General features: G+C 41.3%; 2 protein-coding genes across 2 annotated transcripts; one reads left to right on the forward strand and one right to left on the reverse strand.

Annotated features, from left to right (window-relative positions):
- The first annotated feature begins 518 nt into the window (after positions 1-518).
- cog4 (component of oligomeric golgi complex 4) lies at positions 519-11,107 on the forward strand. Its single transcript, XM_049564412.1, has 19 exons — positions 519-701; positions 2,357-2,439; positions 2,567-2,681; positions 2,827-3,001; positions 3,259-3,452; positions 3,914-4,019; positions 4,113-4,270; positions 4,352-4,410; positions 4,500-4,627; positions 4,746-4,864; positions 5,664-5,830; positions 5,945-6,110; positions 6,439-6,501; positions 6,601-6,714; positions 8,222-8,314; positions 8,394-8,477; positions 8,570-8,671; positions 8,926-9,054; positions 10,219-11,107. Exons 1-19 carry the CDS (start codon positions 567-569, stop codon positions 10,351-10,353), a joined length of 2,325 nt encoding a protein of 774 aa, XP_049420369.1. The 5' UTR covers positions 519-566; the 3' UTR covers positions 10,354-11,107.
- Positions 11,108-11,560: 453 nt separating this feature from the next.
- Positions 11,561-20,638, reverse strand: gnao1b (guanine nucleotide binding protein (G protein), alpha activating activity polypeptide O, b). Its single transcript, XM_049564424.1, has 8 exons — positions 20,093-20,638; positions 19,901-19,943; positions 16,697-16,838; positions 16,053-16,213; positions 15,838-15,966; positions 15,607-15,736; positions 13,070-13,223; positions 11,561-12,961 (listed from the first exon to the last, which is right to left on the reverse strand). Exons 1-8 carry the CDS (start codon positions 20,208-20,210, stop codon positions 12,774-12,776), a joined length of 1,065 nt encoding a protein of 354 aa, XP_049420381.1. The 5' UTR covers positions 20,211-20,638; the 3' UTR covers positions 11,561-12,773.
- Positions 20,639-23,241: the final 2,603 nt, after the last annotated feature.

Here is a 23,241-nt window from a genome sequence, read left to right on the forward strand (position 1 = left end):
TTTTATTATTTATGTTCATATGATCCTTACATGATGCATTTTCTTAAATTATTTTATGAATTGACTCAGGAAACTTGAGGTAGAGTACTGTTTTATCAAAAGATCACTGGTTGACTTTAGCGGCTTTAGGCAAAAAATAAATATGCCTACATGTAATATTAGCTGAGATCGGTTATTATTTATTTGTTAATTTTGTAATTTGGGTGAATTTACGCTTTAAAATGATCCCACTTATGAATGGCCTCTTAGAATCCTAGGAAAAACAACGTACAACGCATGCGCAGTTACGCAGTTTACGCCCAGAATTTGTTTTCTCAGGAAGCGCTTATGTGCTACTACGGAAAGCACCACCACCGTCAAATGGTGAACAGTGGATTTATATCATAGATAATAAACGACAATGTTACAGTCATTATATTTACTATTTACTATTTTTTGACGAGGAGGCAGCGTATCTTCTCCGTAACCACATCACCCTGCTAAAAGGCGCTGCCTGACAGGCTAAACCCAGGGAGTACTTAACTACGCGTGACGTGTACGCTGAGGTCCTGTATCGGTGGCGGAAGATGGCTGACAGCGGAGCCTTGGCAGCGAAAAGATGCGACTCTGGCTCACTGTCCTCCGTCAGTATGGAGACTATCTCCGCGCTGACGGAGCTGGAGGACCTGGAGAGAGTCTACCGGCAGCTCTGCGCGGAGGAGGTTCGTTTAAACAACCGTTAACGGCAGTTTGTTTGACGTGTACACTCACTGTCGCCATCCGCGTTAACTTCCGGGTCGCTGCAGGTTCAAAACAAAAACTCCATTCTGTTGAATTATGACTAAATTAACATTTTACAGTTCAGCGAAGGACTTGTCTTTGCGGGTCAGACTAGAGCTACTGTTTGCTATTTTCTAGAGAAGGCAGGGGGCAGGGTCAGCTGCTGAGTTAAGAGGCTACAAAACGCTTCATAATACCTGTCTAAATACCATAAAGTGATGGGTTTTTACTCTACATTAAGTTTCCCTCTGACTGAGGGTGCTATTCAGACATTTGTGACCGCTGGTTTGTAGTTAATGGGTCAAACTATTTGTCCCACCAACCTGAAAATATAAACCCTGCTGCTTCCAAGTAGGCTACGTATCTCATGTTTGGATATCACTTCTCTCTATATAATTAGATGTGCCAGGAAAACACCCCAGTACCACCGAGAACTGTCACTTAGAAATATTTAAATGTATTTTTCATTTACACTGACTGACATGAGTGTTCCCACCGTAGATCTTTACAACCTGTCTTTTAGCTCTCAGTGCACCAATTGTCACAATCTGTGTTGGAACTTTTAGAAGATATGACCTACTGATTGACAAGTTTAACTGAGGAGATCACCTCACTCTCTGTATCACAAGTACAGTCACTTAGAAGAAAGTGCTAATTCATGGGTCATTTGTGCACAGTAAACTGTAATGGCTTGTCCACGATGATGGATTTTTATCCATGCTTTGCGTCATTAAGCATAACAACAATCACAAAAGAAATCCTGAAAAGCATACTAGCAAATAGCATGCACTAGGCTCCAAAAGCCTGAATTTACAAAGATGTGGGGTTCTATAACAGCCTTGTAAACCCTACACACTCGTCAACTCACTACTAATAATTGACACACTTTACCCTTCTTAATGTACATCTACATATATACGTAATTGCTCAATGTATGTAGTTTCTTTACATAATTTGATGTATGTTTCCTGTGATCCACACTTTCTTTGGGTTTAAATTTTTAATTTCTAATAGCTATTTGGGATCAGTACGACCCAAGAAGTGTCACAAACTAAACATTGTCAATGATAATTAAGTCCCACTGTCTTCAAACAAGTACCACCTAATTAACAGTGTCTCAGCTCTTTTTCTGCTGCTAAAATTGGTCAAATGTGTTGCCACGTCAAACTACAAACATTATTAATCATAAATAAACATGTCTCAATCATAAAATGTGATCAGGTTTTGGACCTTGTCCACTTTTGTGTTGGGATCGACTGCAGACTGACTTGGCAGAGATGGTTGCCATCTTGTTTTTACATGGATTAGTGTATTGTGATCTTACTACCACTAGATGGCACAAAAAAGTGTCCACAAATGAGAACAAGGGGTTTAAGTTAAGAAGAATTAAGTACAAGGTCAAGTAAACCCAAAATGTGATGTCGTCATATGAGGGTTCTCAGGAGGATATGAAGGCAGTTGGACACACGTTAATAAAAATGTTAAAATCTATTACAGTAGTAGTGCGCTACACGGTATATGTGCAATGTATAAGATGCTCAAATAAAAATAATATTCTTGTTGCTCATTTCATGTTTTGTCTTTTTGTCTAATACAGAAAGAAGTGGATGCTGAGCTGGACAGACTGGTGGGGCAGGAGGGAACCATTCACACAAAGATGCTTGCACTGCAGAGGATGGGGTACAGTTTGTACAGATTACTGTAGTTTCAAAAGCACCTGATGGTCATCATTTATTTGAGCTCCAAACAACACAGTTAGTGTTTAACAAGAATCTGTTGAGCAGCATGCTGTCTCTTTGCTCTACAGGCCCAACCTACAGTTGATTGGAGGAGACGCCAGCCAGCTGTCAGGCATGATCACATTTACCTGCAGCCTGGCTGAAAACGTCAGCCGCAAAGTCAGACAGCTAGACCTGGCAAAGGTAAATACAAACGCTCATTCCCAAACCAGCAGATCAGGACAAGAGTTGAAATTGATTCAGGGAAAATATCTAGATACAAATGGTATTAATGACAAGACTTCTGTCATTAAGTGTCATTAGTGTATGTGTTATTTTATTTTTGTAGACACAGCTGTATAACGTCATCCAGCGTGCTGACGATATCCTCGATCTGAAGTTCTGCACAGACGGCGTGCAGACAGCTCTACGTAATGAAGACTATGAGCAGGCTGCTGCTCACATCCACCGATACCTCTCGCTGGACCAGTCGGTTATTGAGCTGAGCCGACAGGGAGAAGAAAGTACGAGGCCTCTAGTTCTCTGTCATAGTGTATCACTCAGTATGCAGTCTTACACTGCAGGGAAGAAGTACTGTAATCTTATTTGATTATTTTGGGGGTTTTTTTTATACGATCTTGAGGTTAAATATGTCAGAATAGGATTGCAGTTAATTGAAAAAACTTTTCTTACTGAAAGTAGCAATGTAAATCAGCTGTAAAACTGATGCAATGAATCTAGGCTTGCACTGTAACGGCACTGATGTATCATGTCTGTACAGGCAGTGCTGTGGATGCCAGTCTGGTGATGCTGCAGGAGGCAGAGCAGAAACTGAAGGTCATCGTTGCTGAGAAGTTGGATGAAGCTGTGGCAGCAGTCGACCTCGCACAAGTGGAAAGGTTTTTCAAGATCTTCCCTCTGTTGGGCCTCCACCAGCAGGGCCTCGCACGGTTCGGCCAGTATCTCTGCACACAGGTAAGCTGTGTTTTCGGTCCTGTTTGTGTGCTGTGTGGCTGAGTATGTATTGAAAACTTGAATTAAGGAGGGGGGAATATAGGCTATGGATGGACCAATGAACATTCGGTATGTTTATGGTGCAGATTCAGGTATTGTTTTAATAGGATTTCTTTACATATTTAACATTTTTGTTATCTTCTGTGCTGCACTTGAATACAAGAGTTTTGATACATGCGTTCCTTGGATCACAATGTTTGTTTTAATGAAGATCAGATGGAGATTATGGATCCAGATGTAACTTTAAAAATTCTATTAGCCAGGTGAAACATCCATGTAGCTGCAAGTAATAGGCTTAGCTCCTACAGTAAAAAACAGTCATTGTTTCATCTGATGAGACTGAATATAAATCTCACAAGCCATCTTTGTTTTTTGGACAGAAATAGTCACAGTTTGTGTCTTTTTCACACATATTCTCACAGCTTGCCTCCAAAGCTGAGGAGAACCTGGTCTTGGCCACAGGAGGAGACCTGGGCGAGAAGAGAGCACCGCTGGTATTTGCAGACACTCTGACGCTGCTGCTGGAAGGTGAGAAAACAGGCCTGATGCTCTGTGTTTGTGAACGGTTTCCCTTTTTTTGCTCAGCGTTGACTCCTCCGATGTGTTGGTGTGTGTTTACAGGGATCGCTCGTGTCGTTGAGACCCATCAGCCCATAGTAGAGACGTATTATGGCCCAGGTCATCTGTACACACTCATCACTCACCTGCAGCAGGAATGTGACCAACAGGCCCAGAAAATAGTCGACAAGTTCATCCAGCAGAGAGGATACCACAACAAGGTGTGCACAACATCTGAACTGCATGACATGACATTTTTACTGCATACCTCTACGCCCTGTGAACTTGTATCCCTCCTGTAGTTTCAGGTTGTTCAGAGCAGCATGATAAAGAGCATGCCAGGAGAAAGGATCGAGCCCAGGTATGTTTGTCTCCACAACATCTCACAGCACTCCCCTTTATGTTTGTCTCTATGATGTTTCTGTTTAAGCATCTGTCTCACATCAACAGGGAGCTGGACCCTGTACTGACTGAAGTAACCCTGATGAATGCAAGAGCAGAGCTCTACCTGCGCTTTTTACGCCGTCGCATGCTCGCTGACTTTGAAGTTGGGGATTCTCAGAGCGGCGCCACACAGGGTATATTTACACTAACATGTCTTAATGCATGTACTTTTTGAGATATGGAGCTAAAAATCTTTCAGCTTGCAAATCTAAAATACTTTTTTTCCCCTTTTGAACTTTTCTGAACACCCAGAGCATCAGCAGAATGTGGAGAAGCTACTGAAATACTGCTTGCTGAGCACGACGATGCAGGAGCTGATTGGCTACTATATTCCAATGGAGGAGTATTACATGAGAGAGTCTGTCAACAAGGTACATTACTCAGTTTTATGTAGTATTTGTTGGGACTGGGCGATAGTGAGAAAATCAAATATCACAATATTCTAGTGAAACATGTCAATCATCTCCATGTTCTGTGATGGTGCACCAGCTATTGAGCCTTTTGGCAAGTGCAGACCACTGTTCATGGCACACGTGTTGTAACCCAATCATATGATGCAATATGACTTCTCTTCTTTATAACCTCCTTCTATAAAACCAGAAAAGGACAAAAACTAGAGTCCAAAATAGGATATCCGAAATCTAAGATGATATATAATCTCATATCAAAATACCAATATAATATCAATGTGTTGCCAGCCCTAATATTTGTCTATTTGAGAAAAAAATCTTAAAGGGAAAAGGAAAGACGACTCTTTGAAAATGATAAAAATCTGAGTGTGTGTGTGGAGTTGGAAAGAAGTGAGCTTGCTGTACATCTGTAGCCCACTCCTCATCTCTGTTTGAGGCTACAAGCTCAAGGCTTCACACACCTCTCTAACCACCTGCAGGAAGTTAGAAATGTGGATATTGATGTATGCACCAGATTTTGATGATGAGAAGTAATGTGTGGAATGCAAAAAGATGACATCTCTGCCTCGCCTTTACAAAGAAATAAATGTGTGTCACCTTTTAAGTGCATATTTGAATATATGATTGAAAACATGTTATGAAATTGTTCTCAGTGCCGTTAAAGTAATTTATGTGTTGAACTTTTGTATTTCACACATTTAACATAATTTTTACTCATTAGAAATTATTAAATATAAGTAAAATCAATCTTCCTCCTCAGGCTGTTACCATGGATACCTATGAAAAGGGTCAGCTGACCTCCAGCATGGTGGATGACTGTTTCTACATTGTGAAGAAGTGCATCAGTAGAGCTTTATCCAGCTCCAGCATCGACTGCCTCTGTGCCATGATCAACCACGCCAACTCTGTACTGGAGTCTGACTTCAGGTGCTTTCACGTCACAGTTGGCATATTCACTACTTTTCTCTGTAATTTTACACCTCTTCACATCTCCTGTATGTATTTTTCCTCTTTCCTGCCCCGGCTCTCTGCACCTGTCAGGGAGGTGTTGTATAATAAGCTGCGGCAGGGCTTCCCGGCTACGACGCTTCAGGACATCCAGCGTGGCGTCAGCAGTGCGGTCAGTCTGATGCAGAGCAGCTTACAGCAGGGGAAGTTCAACACAATGGGCATCGAGAGCACTGAAAACGCCAAGGCTGCATTTCTGGTGAGATAATTACACACACACATCCTCACCTCGCTCTCAGGCAGCATCTTAGAAATTGTTTGCTGGATTAACACAACAAGAGGAGCAGTAATTTAGGTGAGAAATCAGATGCATAAATAAGCTCCTCCTAATTTAAGTGAGGTAAGTAGTGCTTTAATTTTTAAAATGGCACTTAGCTGGAGGAAGCATTATTTCAAAAACCTTTTCACGCATTCGTCAAAGGGTAAATTAGAATCAAGAAACACTTAAAGATTCATAGATACCAGTTAGACCTTAGAAATAATTCTGCACTAAATCATACTGAACCACCTTTTTCTGTCTACATCAGGTGACTCTGAATAACGTTGAGGTGTGTAGCGAGAATATCACAACTTTAAAGAGGAACCTTGAGGTAAGTTTCACACCTGTGCAGCACCATGTATCTCCTCTGATCACTTTGTCATTTGTGGTTACAGTTGCTTTAAGATTTACTTTTTATTTTTACTTGCAGAACGACTGCTCCAAGTTGTTCAGTCAAGGCGCCGGCTCTGGAGACCAAGCCAAGATCGAAAGTTGTTTGTCCGACCTCGTCAACACATCCGCCAAGTTCAAGGATCTCTTACAGGTTGGAGACACACACGCACACACGCACACACACACACACACACACACACACACACAATCATTGATGAGTGCTCATCAGCGGAGAGTTATTTACTTATTTACAGTAGCTGCTATGCAACAGAGAAAAGTTCTACCTGTGTCTTTTTAAATGTTTAGTTTGACAGATGAGTGTCTACAGCAGAGGGAGGAATATGTCATATATATTTATTTAAAAATTACTGTCATATTTTTTCTAAATAAATGTATTTTTTTGGAGATAGCTACTCAAACCACTGGTGTCAAAGATTAAGACAGAAAACCTCCTGTCGCAGTTTCAATTTTGTCTAGCAAAGCAATACAAGACACATGTTTGAGGTCTTATACTGTAGATTTCTGTAAACCTGTGGGTCTATTCTGCTCTACAAAAGCAAAAGACCTCATCTCACCAGAGCTGAGAAATGGCTTTAAAGCTGTTTTAGTTTCCAGCCAAATTAATTGTAGGCATAATATTGGAAATGTGGCAATCCTTTTTTTTGTTGTTTGTCTTTCAAGTTATTCATGTACATAAAAATCATGAGCTCAAACTCAACCTTTGACCCTTGTAGGGAAATTAAGGAGGTCAATGTTTGCATTGTCTGCAACATAACAACAGGTCATTAAGGCAGAAGACATTAACTTCCATTTGATCTCAGACTGTGTTGATTATAATAAGCAATATACTGTGTGATAATTGCTATGACCTAGACAGACTCTAGTGATATATCATAAAACTATGCACTTAATATAATATGAACATGAATTAACCAATCAATTTGTGTGCATGCGTGTATCATCACCCACAAGGTGTCTTGTCGGGCCAGCGTACAGTCAGCTATAGATAGTTTTTCAGCTGTCAGTCGAAGCCTGAGTTGCACTTGCATGGGCAGAATGACAGGCGCAACGTTGATTTCATTTTGTATGATTTACAAACACTGTTAGCTGGCTAGCCAACTGGTTGTTTGTCCTGGTTGCTGTAAACTCAGTTTTGATTGCATATGGGAGTAGTGTTCTAGTTCCCTCACTTAGCTTGCATTAGGTTACATTCGCTTGCACTAGCTATTACTTTCTACCATAATCTGCTAATCTGTTTTCAGCAGTCTCTTAACTGTGTCTGGGTATCAGTGTTTCAAAGCCATTTCCACTGACAATTTCCCTCGGGAGTAGTGGCCCATTCTGATAAATGGCTAGGTTAGACTAACAACATGTTTGCTCTTTATTCAGCCTGCATACAAATGGCGTTTGCATGTTGAATGCTTTTGTGTCTGACATAGAATACTGAGTCACCACACTTTGAGATTAACCTTACTGTGGGTAATCAAAGCAGTCTAAGCTTAATGAAACACCTTAGGTGAAGTTACAGGATGACAAAGTCATTTTTGACCAAAAGAAGTTGAGTTTTTTTGCCTTTGCGTGGCAGCATAAGCCTCTTTGTCTCTGAGTGTCCAGTGAGTGCTAAAAGTTTCACACTCTGATGTGATTTCATTTCACAGGAGGGGCTCACTGAGTTAAACACAACAGCCATAAAGCCTCAAGTCAAACCCTGGATCAGCAGCTTCCTGTCCATCTCACACAACATAGAAGAGGTAACAGTCTCAGTATAATGAATAAAAATAAACCTGAAGTCGTCAAACGTGTCGCTGTAACAGCTTTTGTTCCACGCAGGAGGAGTTTAATGATTATGAAGCTAATGACCCCTGGGTGCAGCAGCTCATCGTTAACTTGGAGCAGCTCATGGCGGAGTTCAAGGTATCTTGTCTGAGCTGCATTTCAGATACAACTCCAAGATATATATGTATCCTTTCTTCTTATTTTTAAACTTCTCTGTGTGTCCTCATCAGACCGCCCTGTCTCCTGTCATCTATGACACGCTGACCAGCCTGATGACAAGCTTAATATCTATCGAGATGGAGAAGACTGTCCTCAAATGCTCATTCAGCAGGGTGAGCAGCCAGGCTGAGCCACAAGGTGGCACCGAGCAACCGTCCGCATCACATTGCATCACATCACTGATACACATGTGATGAGGAGCCTCGAGCAATGATTTATTTATGAGTCCAGAAAGGCCTGCTTCCTTTTGTCACGACAGCATCTTCCTGTTTTTAACCACAGGGTGTTTACAGGAAACCTCTAGATAAATGTTGACACGTTTACGCCACTTAAAATCCATCCACTGTTTCTGATCCTTCTGTTGCAGCTCGGAGGGCTGCAGTTCGATAAAGAGCTTCGTTCTCTTGTGGCATACCTCACCACCGTGACCACCTGGACCATCAGGGACAAGTTTGCTCGTCTCACACAAATGGCCACCATCCTCAACCTGGAGCGGGTAACTTGGATCATTTTACAAACACATACACAGAATAATGAATTAATGTTATGTTCATGTTTATGGCAGTTTACACCAGTAAGTACATTTACTCAGGTACAGTTTTGATGTACTTGTGCTTCACTTGAGTATTTCCAATTTATACTTTTAATCCACGAGATTTCAATTGGAAATATGGCACCTTTACTTCCCACGTGTGTCTGACAGCTTTAGTTTAAAGATTAATATTTTATTTAGCAAACATGTCACCATTTTATAAAATATGATACATTCATATAAAATAACTACCTACAAGATATAAAGCAGTTAAATCAGCTCCACCTCCACAAACTACAAGAGTAAAATGAAGAATCCGCGTGACATCAGAGTCTCGGGTGCTGACCATGAAGCTGAGTTTCCCCAGTTTAAATCAGGCCTGGGACCTTTTGTTGCAAAATCCAAAAATATAACTAAAATACTACAGTGAAATGCCAATCACACATTCATGTATCAATAATAATCATCCAGTAAAATAATATATAATGCTGTAACACTCACAGGTAGGGATGTTTGTAACACCTAATTTCCCTGACGTTTAAAAAACGACAAGAAGACACTCAGAAAACAGTCAAAGAGCAGCACAATTTAATCTGTCAGGTTAAACATTGTTCAAAAAAAAATGTGCATAATATAGGAGCAATTTGAAATTGTCGATCACATTTTTAATTAACAAACCATATTTGAAAAGCAGCTGAAATGTGTGGCACTTTGCATATATTATCTCCCAAAACAGCTCATTAAATAAAAGTTAACAAATAACATTCATTGCAAACAATATTCTTTAGGACAGGAAATCTTGAGGAAAAAATGCCTGATTATTAAAACAGCAATTGCATAAAATAATAATTAAAATAATACATTTACCCTACTAGTATTTACGGTGCCGTTTATGCGAGGATAGAAATGTATAATCAACTAGTTGACTTATCGCGCACATCGCTACTCACAGGAGCAATTTGAGCATTATGAGTACTTATACTTTTTATGTTTAAGGACACATTTTGTTGAAGATATAGAAGACATTTTGTTTTGTACTTTCCACAGTATGTTATTTCTACTTTTACTTAAGTAAAGGATGTGGACACTTCTTTCTGATTCACTCACATGTGCCTATTTATACTGCAGGTTACTGAGATCTTGGATTATTGGGGCCCAAACTCAGGCCCCCTGACGTGGCGACTGACCCCTGCGGAGGTGCGTCAGGTTCTAGCGCTGCGCATTGACTTCAGAAGCGAAGATATCAAGAGGCTGCGACTGTAACTCATTCTGCTGGTTATCGCGGATTGCCGTGCAGTACCCACCTTGTGATGCTTTCCCCTAAAGAGCTCTGCACAATCCAGGTTTAATCCATGTTTCTGTAAATGGATGTGGGCAGGGCACGGGCAATGGCCAGGGATTTCTTTCTGTCTGAAACATAAAACACTCATCCTGGAGATTTCAGTCTGGTTGTTTTAGACTCTGCCTTCTGCTCCACACCCGGCTCATGTCAGCCTGTATCAGAGTTACAGCTCAGGGGCATGGTTTGTGGGTAATGTGGCCGACAGGTGAAGGATTTGATTTGAATGATGTGTAAAATATGAAATAATATTCTCTTAAACGTGTAATTAAAAAGTGTAATTGTGTCACACCGGGAGTTCCAACCTTTTAACCTGTAGCTGGCTCTGAGAAACGAGGACGTACTGGGACTGAGGAACGGAGCTCTGCGGCTGTCAGTGAAACAGAGCAGTAATGAACATCATACCCATTAAACTGACAGAAGCAGGTCAGACAGCTGATCCAGCCTAGTCATTCAATATATGAATAGCTCCTTGTCTGTGATGATGGAACACTTTTAACCTAATAAATTGAGAGCCGCTGTGCAACGCCTCTGATCCCTGCCATCCGCCACATTCCACGAAGTGCTGCCCTATTGCCATGCAAGACCTGTTCCCAATCTTTTATACATATTTCTGACACTAAATACAAAGCTGTGTTCACCAGGCAATGAAGCATTAAAAGTGGTCCATTCTCATAATGTTCAGCCTAATTTCCTGGTCTAACCTTAATTCTCTGCGCAGATTAAAGCAGGTCAGTGTGTATTTAAACTTCTGCTGAGAGGACAGTGCTGCGAGCGCACAGTTTGTCATCAACCCTCTTCCCTTCGCCGGTGCAATCAGACCACAAACAGCAGGAGTAGTTAGGAAAAGTGTGGCTTTAATGTAAACACAACATTCGATTGGCTCAGCACAAACATTCCACATGAGAGCAACCAATAAACTACCAAATAGGATGGGGTGCAGCACAAAAACATTCACAGTAAAAAAAAAAATCTGGTATAATCATAATATATATACAGTACGGTGCTTTTAAGGTGAAAATGGAGATAGGATATGGGGACTGATATGTGATAGATAAGAGTATACAGGGATGGGAAGATGAATTTCTGGGTGCACAGGTGAAAATGGAGAGCTGTACTTTTTCTCTGTGAGAAGAGAAACGTGACAGACGGAGGGGGGGGGATAATGGTTCCCTGTTTACTGATCAGGGGAGAAGAGGGTTGGAGAAAACCCACGGCTCCCCAGACAGATGTTGCCTCAAATGATATTGTTCTCCTCGTGCAGTCTTCTACTTCTACACAGATTCACATCGAAGGGTAAAGCACCACACAGAGAACAGGATGTCATTGGAGGGCTGCTTTCTACCCTCTGAACTGCAGACAGGTGTCGGTGTACCCCAGTTTTTCATGTCAGGAAATAAATATGTGGCACGGGATTTCAGGAGGTAGGAGGAGGCATGTAGGGCATGAGGCTTAAATAAATAAATCATTCGATGATAATAATCTGTTACTTAAATAATATACGTTTGATAGTATGAGCATGATCTATGATTTCTGATCCTAATCTGTCCTTCTCAGATGGTTGGCACCGATATGATTTTATTTTGATATATCATTGGCTGATAGGCATTTCCTCACGCTACAGGAGGCCAATGGATACGGGCAGCCACTCTGAACAGAAGAATCCTCTCTTTCATCATGGTTTAAATTAAAAGAGAAAACAGAGAGTGGAAAAGACCTGCAGGCTCTCAGTCATGTGTGGGTCTGAAGGAGAGTGGAGCTTTGTCCCTTCCGAAAGTTAAAATAGCCTCCCTCCCAACCATGACCCTCAGCCACGAGTACAGCACCTCCCCAACATCATCATCTCCACCTTCACACACACAGCAGCTCTTCAAACGGAGCACAACAGGCTATATTCAGTACAGATATAAATGCCTCGAGACTTGCACATAAAAACGTCACATAAAGAATGGGACTATAGTCCACGCTGTGGTTAAAAATGACATTGCACACTCCTCGCATTGCTTTTCTGTGTTTTGCAAAACAAGGCTCCAGCTGAACACAACCCTGGTGCTGCCTCTTCTGACCCTCCCAGTTGTTGACACGGTCATCAACAAAAAAAAAAAAACGTGAAACATTCAGCTCAAAAACACATTTTTTTAAAAGACAAAACTGGGGTTGTATACTGAAATCAAAATGAGAGGAAGGGAACAAATCATGGCAATAATCCAGTGTGGTGTCTGACGGCAGCTCTTTGGGTCCATTTGGACGTGTAGAATTACATATTTATGTGTTTAAGTATCATCAAAATTATCATTATTAACACCTCATACTCTCCATGACAACCTCTGTGCTTGGCCAGGCCTCAGTATAAGCCACACCCTCTAAGGTTGTTTGCAATAATGATGTCAGTGACGGCATCAAACACTACCTGGATGTTTCCTGTGTCTGTGGCACAGGTCAGGTGACAGTAGATCTCCTTATTGGGAGAGCGGTTCTTACTCTCAAACTGAACCTGAATATATGCAGTAGCATCGTCGTAAGTATTAGCACCTGGAGACAGGAGGAGGAAACACAGAGAGAGAAGAGCAGACAGCATGAGGGACAAACGTTCGTCATCGTTTTGCTCATGAAGCAGCGTGGCTTGAAAATGAAACTCACCTGTGTATTCTGGAAAACAGATCGTCAGCGGTGACTTCTTAATCTTCTCACCAAACAGATCCTTCTTGTTGAGGAAGAGGATGATGGAGGTGTCGATGAAGAACTTGTTGTTACAGATGGAGTCAAAGAGCATGAGAGACTCATGCATGCGGTTCTGCAGGAAGAATAAATTTGTGGTTGGTGTTACAGTTATTAGAGGACCTGGAGTACAGTAGAACAACAGTGTTAACTATATATACTTATACCAGCAACAGTTGATTGTTAATGTGTAACTGATAATACCAAAGTGATCAAGGTATTACAACTGCCACATCTAAAATCATACTCAAGTAAAAGTACGAAAGTATCAGCGTCAAAATATATTTAAATACCAAAAGTAAAAGCACTTGTCCTGCAGAATGGCCCATATCAGAATAATATATATTATATTGCTGGATCATAATAAGTGATGTGTCCATCACTTTGATCCTGAAAAGGTGGGGCTACTTTATACACTGCTGGGTAGCTGCACCCATGGGTGGATCATAAGAAAATGGGCTCCTGGGCACAGACATGCCAAAGGCCCCACCACCTCTCCTGCATATGACCAAGACACGCAGGTTTTACAGCTGTTTGTTTTGCATCTCTTGGTAATTGTTACATATCTCTCTGTGGTTTTGCCTCTTTGTGGTTTCTTTGTGCCTGTGGATGTTTTGCCACCTTTTGTTGTCATTTTGGGTCTTTGTAGCTTTTTACCATCTCTTTGAAGTCATTTGTGTCTCTTTATAGTCAATTTGAGTCTCTTTGTAGTTGCTTTACATCTTGTTTTAGTCATCTGTAGTTGATCTGTGTCTCTTTGTGGTCATTTTGTGTCTGTGGTTGTTTTGAGTCTCTTTGTGGTTTCTTTCCATTTCTTTTTTGTCATTTGACTCTCTTTGTAGTTGCTTTATGTCTCTTTATAGTCACTTTAAGTCTCTTTGTTGTCACTGAGTCTCTTTGTGGTTGCTTTATGTCTGTCATTTTGTGTCTGTGGTTGTTTCACCCCTTTTTGGACTTGTTTTGAGTCTCTTTGTATTTTACTTCAATTTCTTTGTTGTCATTTGTGTCTCCTTGCGGCCATTTTGACTCTCTTTGAAGTCGCTTTATTTCTCTTTCTTGTCATTTGTGTCTCCTTGCGGCCATTTTGACTATTTGAAGTCGCTTTATTTCTCTGTGTTGTCATTTGTGTCTCCTTGCGGCCATTTTGACCCTCTTTGAAGTTGCTTTATTTCTATTTGTAGTCTTTTTGGGTCTATTTGTAGTTGCTTTGTGTCTTGTGGTCATTTTGTGTGTCTTCGTAGCCATCATGAGTCTCTTTGAAGATTCTGTGCATCTATTTGTAGTTGTTTTGTGTCCCTTTTGTAGTTGTTTTCTGCCTGTGTTTGTTTTGCCCCCTTTTTTTGTCATTGTTGGTCTCTCTGTAGCTATTTTCCCCCTCGTCTCTTTGAAGTCATTTGTGACTATAGTCATTTTGAGTCTCTTTGTAGTCTTTTTGAGTCTGTAGTTGCACTGTGTCTCTTATGGTCATTTTGTGTTTGTCGTTTTGTCCCTTTGTGTAGTTTTTTTTCCCCATTTCTTTGTTGTCATTTGTGTCTTTGTCATCATTTTTACTCTTTATAGTTGCTTTATTTCTCTTTGTAGTCATTTTGAGTCTATTTGTAGTTGCTCTGTGTCTCTTTGTAGTCATTCTAAATCTGTTAGTTTTATTGCATCTCTTTGTGGTTGTTTTGTGTCTCTTTGTGATCTTTCTGAGTCTCTTTCTGGTTAGTATGTGTTAATATGAGTGACATTTTGCAGGTGAAGGCTAGGAATGTCTTTGACACTTTGGGCCCCTGGGCCTGTGCCCGGTAGGCCCATTAAGTAATCCATCCATGGCTTAATCTATAATAATATATTAGAACTTATCGGTTCATCTCTATTTTTTATTAATCTAAATCTATATATAAAAAAATAATTATATTATAGTTTATTGTGCTGTAGATGAAGTAGTGGTAGCTTCTCTGTCTATCCTGAAAGAGTGTCTCTTGTTGCTCTCAGTACAACCCCAAGACATTTTTATTTATTCAGATCAAGAGTCTGCAGATAGAGTTTGTCATACAGAAGCTCTCTAAGACAATTTGGGACTATAAATAAAATCTTATGCTCTATAACGATGTTTGAATTGACTTGAGTGGAGAGAGAAACACTGAAATCTTCAGTCTTTGAACTCTATGAAGCTTAGTGAAGACACAAAGACACAAAAAATGTACTGGCTCTGTTTATCTGAAACTATTGACCTTTAAGATATATTTTTGGGGGAATTTTTGCCTTTAATTGAAAATGGAGAGAGAGAAGATTGGTTCAAAGTGAGGATATCAGGGCATCAGAAGTCCCAATCCAGAATTAAGATGGTGATGTTGCACTTATATCACATGTATCTTAACCACTGAAGCAACCAGGACGCATTTAACATCAGCCAAAGCTCCACTGCGAATTGCGCACCAGAGGGATTCAGATTGAATTAACTGAGTCACACTTACAGTCGTTTCATCTTCATGGAGCACCTGGTCGTATCCACTCAGCGCAACGCAGAAGATAATGGCCGTCACATCTTCAAAGCAGTGGATCCACTTCTTCCTCTCTGACCTCTGACCCCCCACGTCAAACAGCCTGGGAAAAGTGCAAGAAGTCAATCCAGACACAGAGCTGTAATCCCTCACACAAAATGCCAACAAGAAAGGCCAAGTTGTGGCGAGCGGCACATACGCTACCTGAAATGGAGGTTTTTGAAGGTAAAGTGGGTTTCGACGATACCAGTGGTCTTCACTCGGGTTCTCAGGATATCCTGCTCTGTGGGCTGGTAGTCTGCTGCCCCGATCCGGTCTAGACTGTCCAGGTAGCTGATAACAAGAGGGATAAATATCAGGAGGAATGTAGATGAGACGAGTGGAGTTTTTATTTCTTGTAGGTATTTAGCTTCACTCACTATTGAGCTGAGTCGTTGAGCTGATATTCCCGGGCACGGCTGAAACACTCCTGAGTCCCAGCATCGGCCCATACACGCTTCATAGCAGTAAGAAGCTCTGCAGAGTACGGCTCTGTGTCCTCCATACGACTGACCACATCGCACACCAGCTTAGCATCAGCCTGCACGAATAGATTTCATAAAAACAGGGAAGAAGAACAAAGTTATATCTGTGAATGTATTTCTCAGATTTCTGATTTCTTAAGAAATAGAATAGCATGTAGTCCATACAGGTTATCAACTTGGCATCTTAACCACTGGTGTAGTGGTAGTTGAAGAGGTGGGTGATTACCAATTAGGTTACCGAGGAGGAAGAGGGTATTCTTTCCGATATATTCCAATGGCTTTATGGCTGATAGGGAGGCATACTGTAAACAGCCAGAAAAAGAGGTGGGTATACCTCATTTCACTGCTTATAACCTCCACTACACCACTGTTTTTTTTAAAAAAAAAAACAGATATTGTGATTTATATCAACATCATTCATCAAGATCCTCTGTCCAGAGAACCCACCCCTGTTTGGCAGTATCACATTTCAACCCCTAAACATGAATAAAATCCCAGTCTCCCTGCAGTCTCAGCTGGAGGCTAATTGTGAGACTAACTTTTCTATCCTTGTCTCCAAACTCGATGCCCAATGAGTCCATGGCTCGGAGGATGGCCGCCAAGCTCTGGATGGTGTTGCTGTAGACCACTGGCTTATACTGCTTCACATCATCCCCAGAAAAGCCATCTTCATGGATAATCCTGCAGGCGCACACAGATATTAGCACAAAGACACAAGCATGGACTAAAGAGAATAAGTCACACATATCCATATGTTCCTGCAGACCTAGATACACAATAAGACGTCCACATGTTCTGGGCAGAGCCTTTTCTTTGTGTGTGTGTGTGTGTGTGTGTGTGTGTGTGTGTGTGTGTGTGTGTGTGTGTGTGTGTGCCAGATGATTCTTGGCATCAACACATTTTACAGCCCCCCTTCTCCCCCTTCTTCCTACCATCTCCACATAAGATGCACCCTTAAGTGTGTCAGTGTATAATGGGACGGGAATTGATCACATTGTCAGTCTGTGATCTGTAATTGGACAGTAATGCGATATTTAAGCCATTTATAATTTATGCCGGGCAATGGAGTGGAATCAGTCAGAGCACTAATCAATCACACCATGCAGGGCTGTGCTGTTACATCTAGTCTGACACAGTTAAACTCATGATAATCTGGTCATCATTAAATTATCCATCAGCACAGCCTCACCCTGACCTCATATACACTTAATTTACGAAATATATCGGTCAAAAGTCCCTGACACATTTAAACTAGTCTTTGGCATGTGAGGCCTACAAGCGTTTTGCACACACTGAACGTGCAAAATATAAAATAAAAATCCCTCTTTAAGGGTTTCCACTCAAGATCCTGGCACATCTAACACCTAAACAGTAATCACAACTATTTAAGAGCTGAAAGTTGATTAATCAATTAGTTTATTGACAGAAAGATTAAACTGCAACTATTTTTATTAATCACTTTAGGCGTTTCTGTTGAACAAAAATCCCAAATATGTGCTTGTCCCTGCTTTTTAAATGTAAGGACTTGATGTTTTTCTTTGTCTTAGATGATAGTACATTGAAAACCTATGAGTTTTGGACTGTTTCTCATTTATTCTTTATTTGTACACACATGAAACCGCATTAAAAAAGAAACATGTCAAGAAACATGTCAAGAGGCGTAAAACACACTAACAAAAAAAGAAGAAGAGGTATGTTTGTTGTCTGTTGGTCAGACAAAATAAGACACTTGAAGATGTTTACTTTGCCTGTGGGAAACTAAAATGTGCATTTGTCACCATTTTCTGATAGGCAAAGCAATTAATCGGCACATTAATTTTTAATAAAAATTAATCATTAGTCGCCACCCTACGTTATTTAATACTGCACCTCTGCTCCTTTCCCCTGAAGGTTAATGTTTTATTTCATAAAACTGTTCATTTTTATGATGTTAGTAGAGGAGGCTGGGTGGTCGACCTCTTCTATAAAACATCTCAGGCGCTAATGAGATTATATTGGGTGAAAACCATCATCTCCTATTTGGTTTTCTCATCAAACGTCAATCACTGATCACAAAGGAGGTCAAGACAAACAGTAAAAGCTGAAACTAACAATTCCTTATTGATAAATCTATTTTCTCAGTCTATAAAGAATTTAGAAAAGCAGTTAAAAATGCTCATCACAGTCTCCCAGAGTCCAGGGTGACATCTTTAAATCTGTCATTTTGTCCAACCAGCAGTGCAAAACTCAAATATATTCAATTTAATATCACAAGATGTCAGGAAACCAGTAAATATTCACATTTATTAAAGTCAAACAGAGTGATTTTTTTTTATCTAAAATGACTTCAATGACTGAGAGGTTATCAAAATAGTTGCAGATTAATTTTTAATTTGATGGACTAATTGTTTCAGCTCTATAAAGGCTAGAGGAAGCAAGACTGATGAAAACTTAACTGATCAATCAGTGGCTGGAAATGTGTAAAAATAGCCACCATGACATTTCAGCAGCAGTGCATCACCCTGAGTGAAGCTGCTCCTTGTTTCATTCACATAATCCAAACACCAAACCTGTTTCACTGTGTGCATCTTTCCAACTATAGGAGCTAATATAAATTATACTGTAAGTTACATTTCCTGACCACTTTCAGGTTTTCTAAGGCTCAAAATGTCTTGGCCTTTCAGATTCTCACACACGCTGCTGCTGCAATGGAAGTGAAACTACATCAGGTGTAGTCTGACTCTCATTGTAGTCATAAAACTACCACAGCCAGGCCTGCATCACACAATATGAAACTACCAACCGTCACAGAAACCTGCACATCACGTTGTTGAAGCTGAGTGCACATATCACTGCAGAACATGCTGAACTTACCCTCCAGTACCTAAACTCTGTGACCCATCCATCTGCTGCCCGCTTAGGCTAAAACAAACCCCTGAAAAGTCTTTGTAAACACTATTTGGGCTCAGTGTGTTGCGTTCAGGGCACAGCAGTGAGTTGTGGACGAGCAGAGACCTCAGAGAGGGTAATGAGGTGAAGGGAAGAAGAGGAAGCAGGAGGGAGGGAGGGCGCAGTCGGTGCACTGCAGGCCGGGATGCGCTGAGCAGGACGGAGGCAGAGAGAAACCCACAAGCACCGGGGGAGATGTTTCACATGACAGAGCACAGGCTACAATGGACCGTGCCTTTTTTCCGCACTGAAACATCTAGAAACTTAACTAAGAGGTTTAGAAAACACAACAACAGTGATTTAAAACATCAAAGAGTGATTTAGCTTAGACAGGGGAAGGTTTAGATGCGGTTTTAGAAGCCATATTTCTGCGTAAATCCGCTTTATAGGCAAAGTACTCCCGGCGATATCGGGCACTTAAAGCCATTAAGATTAAAAGCAGAGGTATTCACTAATGGAGCTGTAGTGACCTCGATGTAATTCAACACACACATGCACGCACGCGCGCACACACAGAGGAACAACACCCACATATCCCCAGTCGCACACTCCCTGTAGTCAAGTAAAAACCTCGTTAACTACATTTCAGCACCCAGGCAGTGAACAGCACCCTGGGACGCACCGGTGCGGCCTCCGCAGCCTCACTGTCGGTCTGCAGGAGGTGCTCGAGTCACCGGCACTCCTCCGGGGCTATACGGCCTCTCGAAACATGGCGGCTCAACCTGCCTTAGCACAGATATGGGAGGCGCAATCTCGGGCCTTTTACTCCGGCTGAGTCCGAGAGGGTTAAAACAGGCAAAAAAAGAGACACTTACTTCATTTGTTTGACGATGGTGCTTTTACCGGACTCTCCGCCGCCTGTAAAGAACGGAGGGGCAGAGTGAGAGCCGGCAGTGAAATCAGTACCACGGAGAGCACCTCCGCCCCATGCAGTCCCACCACAACCACACCGAGCCGTGCCGCGCCGAGGCGCAGCAGCCCCGCGGCCGGGGAGGCTCGTGTCTTACCGAGCAGAAGCAGTTTGACGTCCTTGGCGGCGACCATCCCGTCCTCCTTCAGGTTCTTCTCGATGGCCTTGCTCCGGTCCAGAGCAGCGCGCTCCTCGGCGCTCAGTGTACATCCCATGTTTCCAGGCGAATGAGCAATCCCGTCGTCTCTCCGGTCCGCCCTGTCCCTCACCGACTCTCAATCAGTGCGTTGTCTCTCGCTCGAGCTCTCCTCCTGCGCTGTCTGCTACAGCATTAGGCCCGGATTGAGGGCAAAACAGAGCCGGGATCCCGAAACCGTCTTTTCTCCGTGACTCTGTATGCGCCTCTCTGGCTCCGTCTCCTCTCTCACAGGGGGTTGGGGGGTGGGGTCGTTGTGCTCGAGCCTGCGGGGTTGGGGTTGTTGTTAGGTGGGGAGGGGAGGGGGGGCCTCGAGCTCCCTCTCTCTCTCTCTCTACAGGGCGGCGCTGATGATGATGACAGCGAGCGCGAGCGATTTCATCGTATCTTTTCACGAAGCTCAGGCAGGAGGGGCGCGAGAGGAAGAGGAGGGAAGCAGCAGGGCTGGCTGAGCGAGACTCACCTAACGCGGACAATCTCTCTTACGTCACAGCAGCCGAGCTTTAATCACGTCCTATGAAAGATTATTCAAATGAAAGAGCTGTTTAAATGGCAACTGTTGCCCTCTTGTCTCCTGGTATTAGTGGGAAATGTGCTGTCGGTGAAATTAAAACGCTCCAACACCGATATTCTCCAACTGCACGGACATTAAACAACACAGACAGGCCGAAAACACATGCAGTGTTGTGTTCAAGGAGCATAAGATAAACTCTATTTCTTTTTCTTTCTTTTTTGTTTGTTTGTTTGTCATTTAGGCTATAATTCGGATATCACATTTGAAAGAGCAGCTTTACAAAAAACTAAAACCCTGTATGGATATTATCCAGCTTTAAATAGTAGCAGTAAAATGCACTTAAAGTAGGCTATCAAAAGTACAATTATTTAGGCTATATACTGTTGAGTAGCTTATATTAACATGGCATTGCTTTGTATTTGTAAAAAAAAAAAAAAAAAAAACACTTTAATTTGAAGTTTGAATTTTCGACACAGAGCTATTAGTTTAATGATGCTGTAAAGTGAGTTAATAACAGACAGTTAATTAACAGAGACAGCAAATTAGCTCAAGGACATGGCCAACTCAAAGTAGGGCCTATTATATTGAATATATATGTGACAAATGTGGGCTGCAACTAACAATTATTTTCATTGTCATTTAATGTATCCATTATTTTCTTGATTAATCAAATAGTTGTTTGGTCTGTGAAATATCAAAAAGTGGTAAAATGTCTTGTTTTGCCCACAACCCAAAGATATTCAGTTTACTCTCACAGAGAGGTCAAGAAACCAGAAAATATTCACGTTTAAGAAGGTGGTACGAGAGAATTTTGACTTTTTTTTCTTAAAAATAATTACAGCAGTTAATCAATTGTCAGACTAGCTGGCAATTAATTTAATAGCTGAAGCTAATTAATTAATTACAGCAGCTTTGGTGCCAATGACAGTCTCATGAACAGGCATTCAGATTTTCAGGGTTTGTGATGTCACAAAGGAGCCAGTCCCGTCAAATTGTGGTGTGGGGCGTTCAATAACACCATGGGGATTCAAGGAGAAGCCAGATGAATATATGTATCATAGTTAAAGGAGCTGTATGTGACATTCAGAGCAGATCTATGACTTAGAGTCTGAGCTGAGGTTGTCTGCACACAGCTCTCAACATGGAGGTGGCTGATCCAGTGGCTAGTAGCTAACAGTGCTAACAGCGCAAACAGTGCTGACAGAGCTAATGGTGTTAACTTGTGTGTTTATGTGTGTGGGGTGGGAGGGGATTTCGTTGTTGGCGGACCAGCAACCTTTGTATTTTATAAGCTCATCATGGTTTTGTATATATTTACTTGATCTGCAAAGTAATAAATACTTACAAATATTAAATGAGTGCGGTGGAGTAAAAGGATAAAGTACAATATAATGGAAATAAATACTGTGACTGTGAAATAAGTGACTAAAATGTAAGGTCCACTAATGCAATGGTTCCCAACAGGTGGGTTGCGCTCCAAAAGTGGGTCACAGGTCCATTCTGAATGTACCACAAGTGACTCTCGAATGTGAATGTGGCAAGATGTTTATCTGCCGAGGAATAAGTTAATAACAGTTATTTAACAGAGAAGGCAAACTAGCTCAACAACATGGCCAAATTTAAGTATGATGCTGTTGATATTAGTCATACTTCTACTATTATTTAACATGGTTATTATTGTCACATACATATACTATCATATATTAATATATACTTACAACATATGGTACCACAGTTACGGTTATTATTATTATATTACTACTAAAATTAATGTCGTTAGCTATTTTCATTACTGTCTTCCCTACATCGCTCTCTGTCTCAGTTTTTTTACAACATCTATTGCACATCTGTCCGTCCTGGAAGAGGGATCCCTCCTCAGTTGCTCTTCCTGAGGTTTCTACCATCCCCCCCCCCCCCCCCCATTTAAGGGTTTTTCTTTGGGGGAGTTTTTCCTTATCCGCTGAGAGGGTCCAAAGAACAGAGGGATGTTGTCTGCTGTAAAGCCCTTTGAGGCAAAATGTGATTTGTGATATTGGGCTTTGTGAATAAAATTGAATTGAAATTGAATGATGCTGAATATATTAAACTGTGAGGACCATGAACTAATGACTCAGGAGAAATCTGGACCCTGCGGCTGGATCAGTTGGGAACCACTGCACTACAGTACAGTACATGAGTGGATAATTACTCATTATTAGTACAAACATCCCATTACAAATAAAAGTCCTACATTCAAAATCGCATATAAAACTACACAAGTAGCTTATCAGCAAAATGTTCTTGAGGGCTGAGTATCAAAAGTAAAACTACACACAATGAAAATGTGCATATAAAATCATATAATCTACAAAGAAACTAATAACTATAGATGTCAGATAAATGTAAATGAGCACAATGTGCAATTTGTTTAATCTAGTAGTGCAGCAGAAGTATTAAATAGCAGAAAATGGAAATAAGTATTTGACTTTACTACAGATCATAAGCAAATATATTTAATAAAGGACAGTTTGTCTGGTGTGTGTGTGTGTGTGTGTGT

This window comes from Epinephelus fuscoguttatus, linkage group LG2, assembly GCF_011397635.1.
Source record: "Epinephelus fuscoguttatus linkage group LG2, E.fuscoguttatus.final_Chr_v1".
Lineage (NCBI taxonomy): Eukaryota > Metazoa > Chordata > Actinopteri > Perciformes > Serranidae > Epinephelus > Epinephelus fuscoguttatus.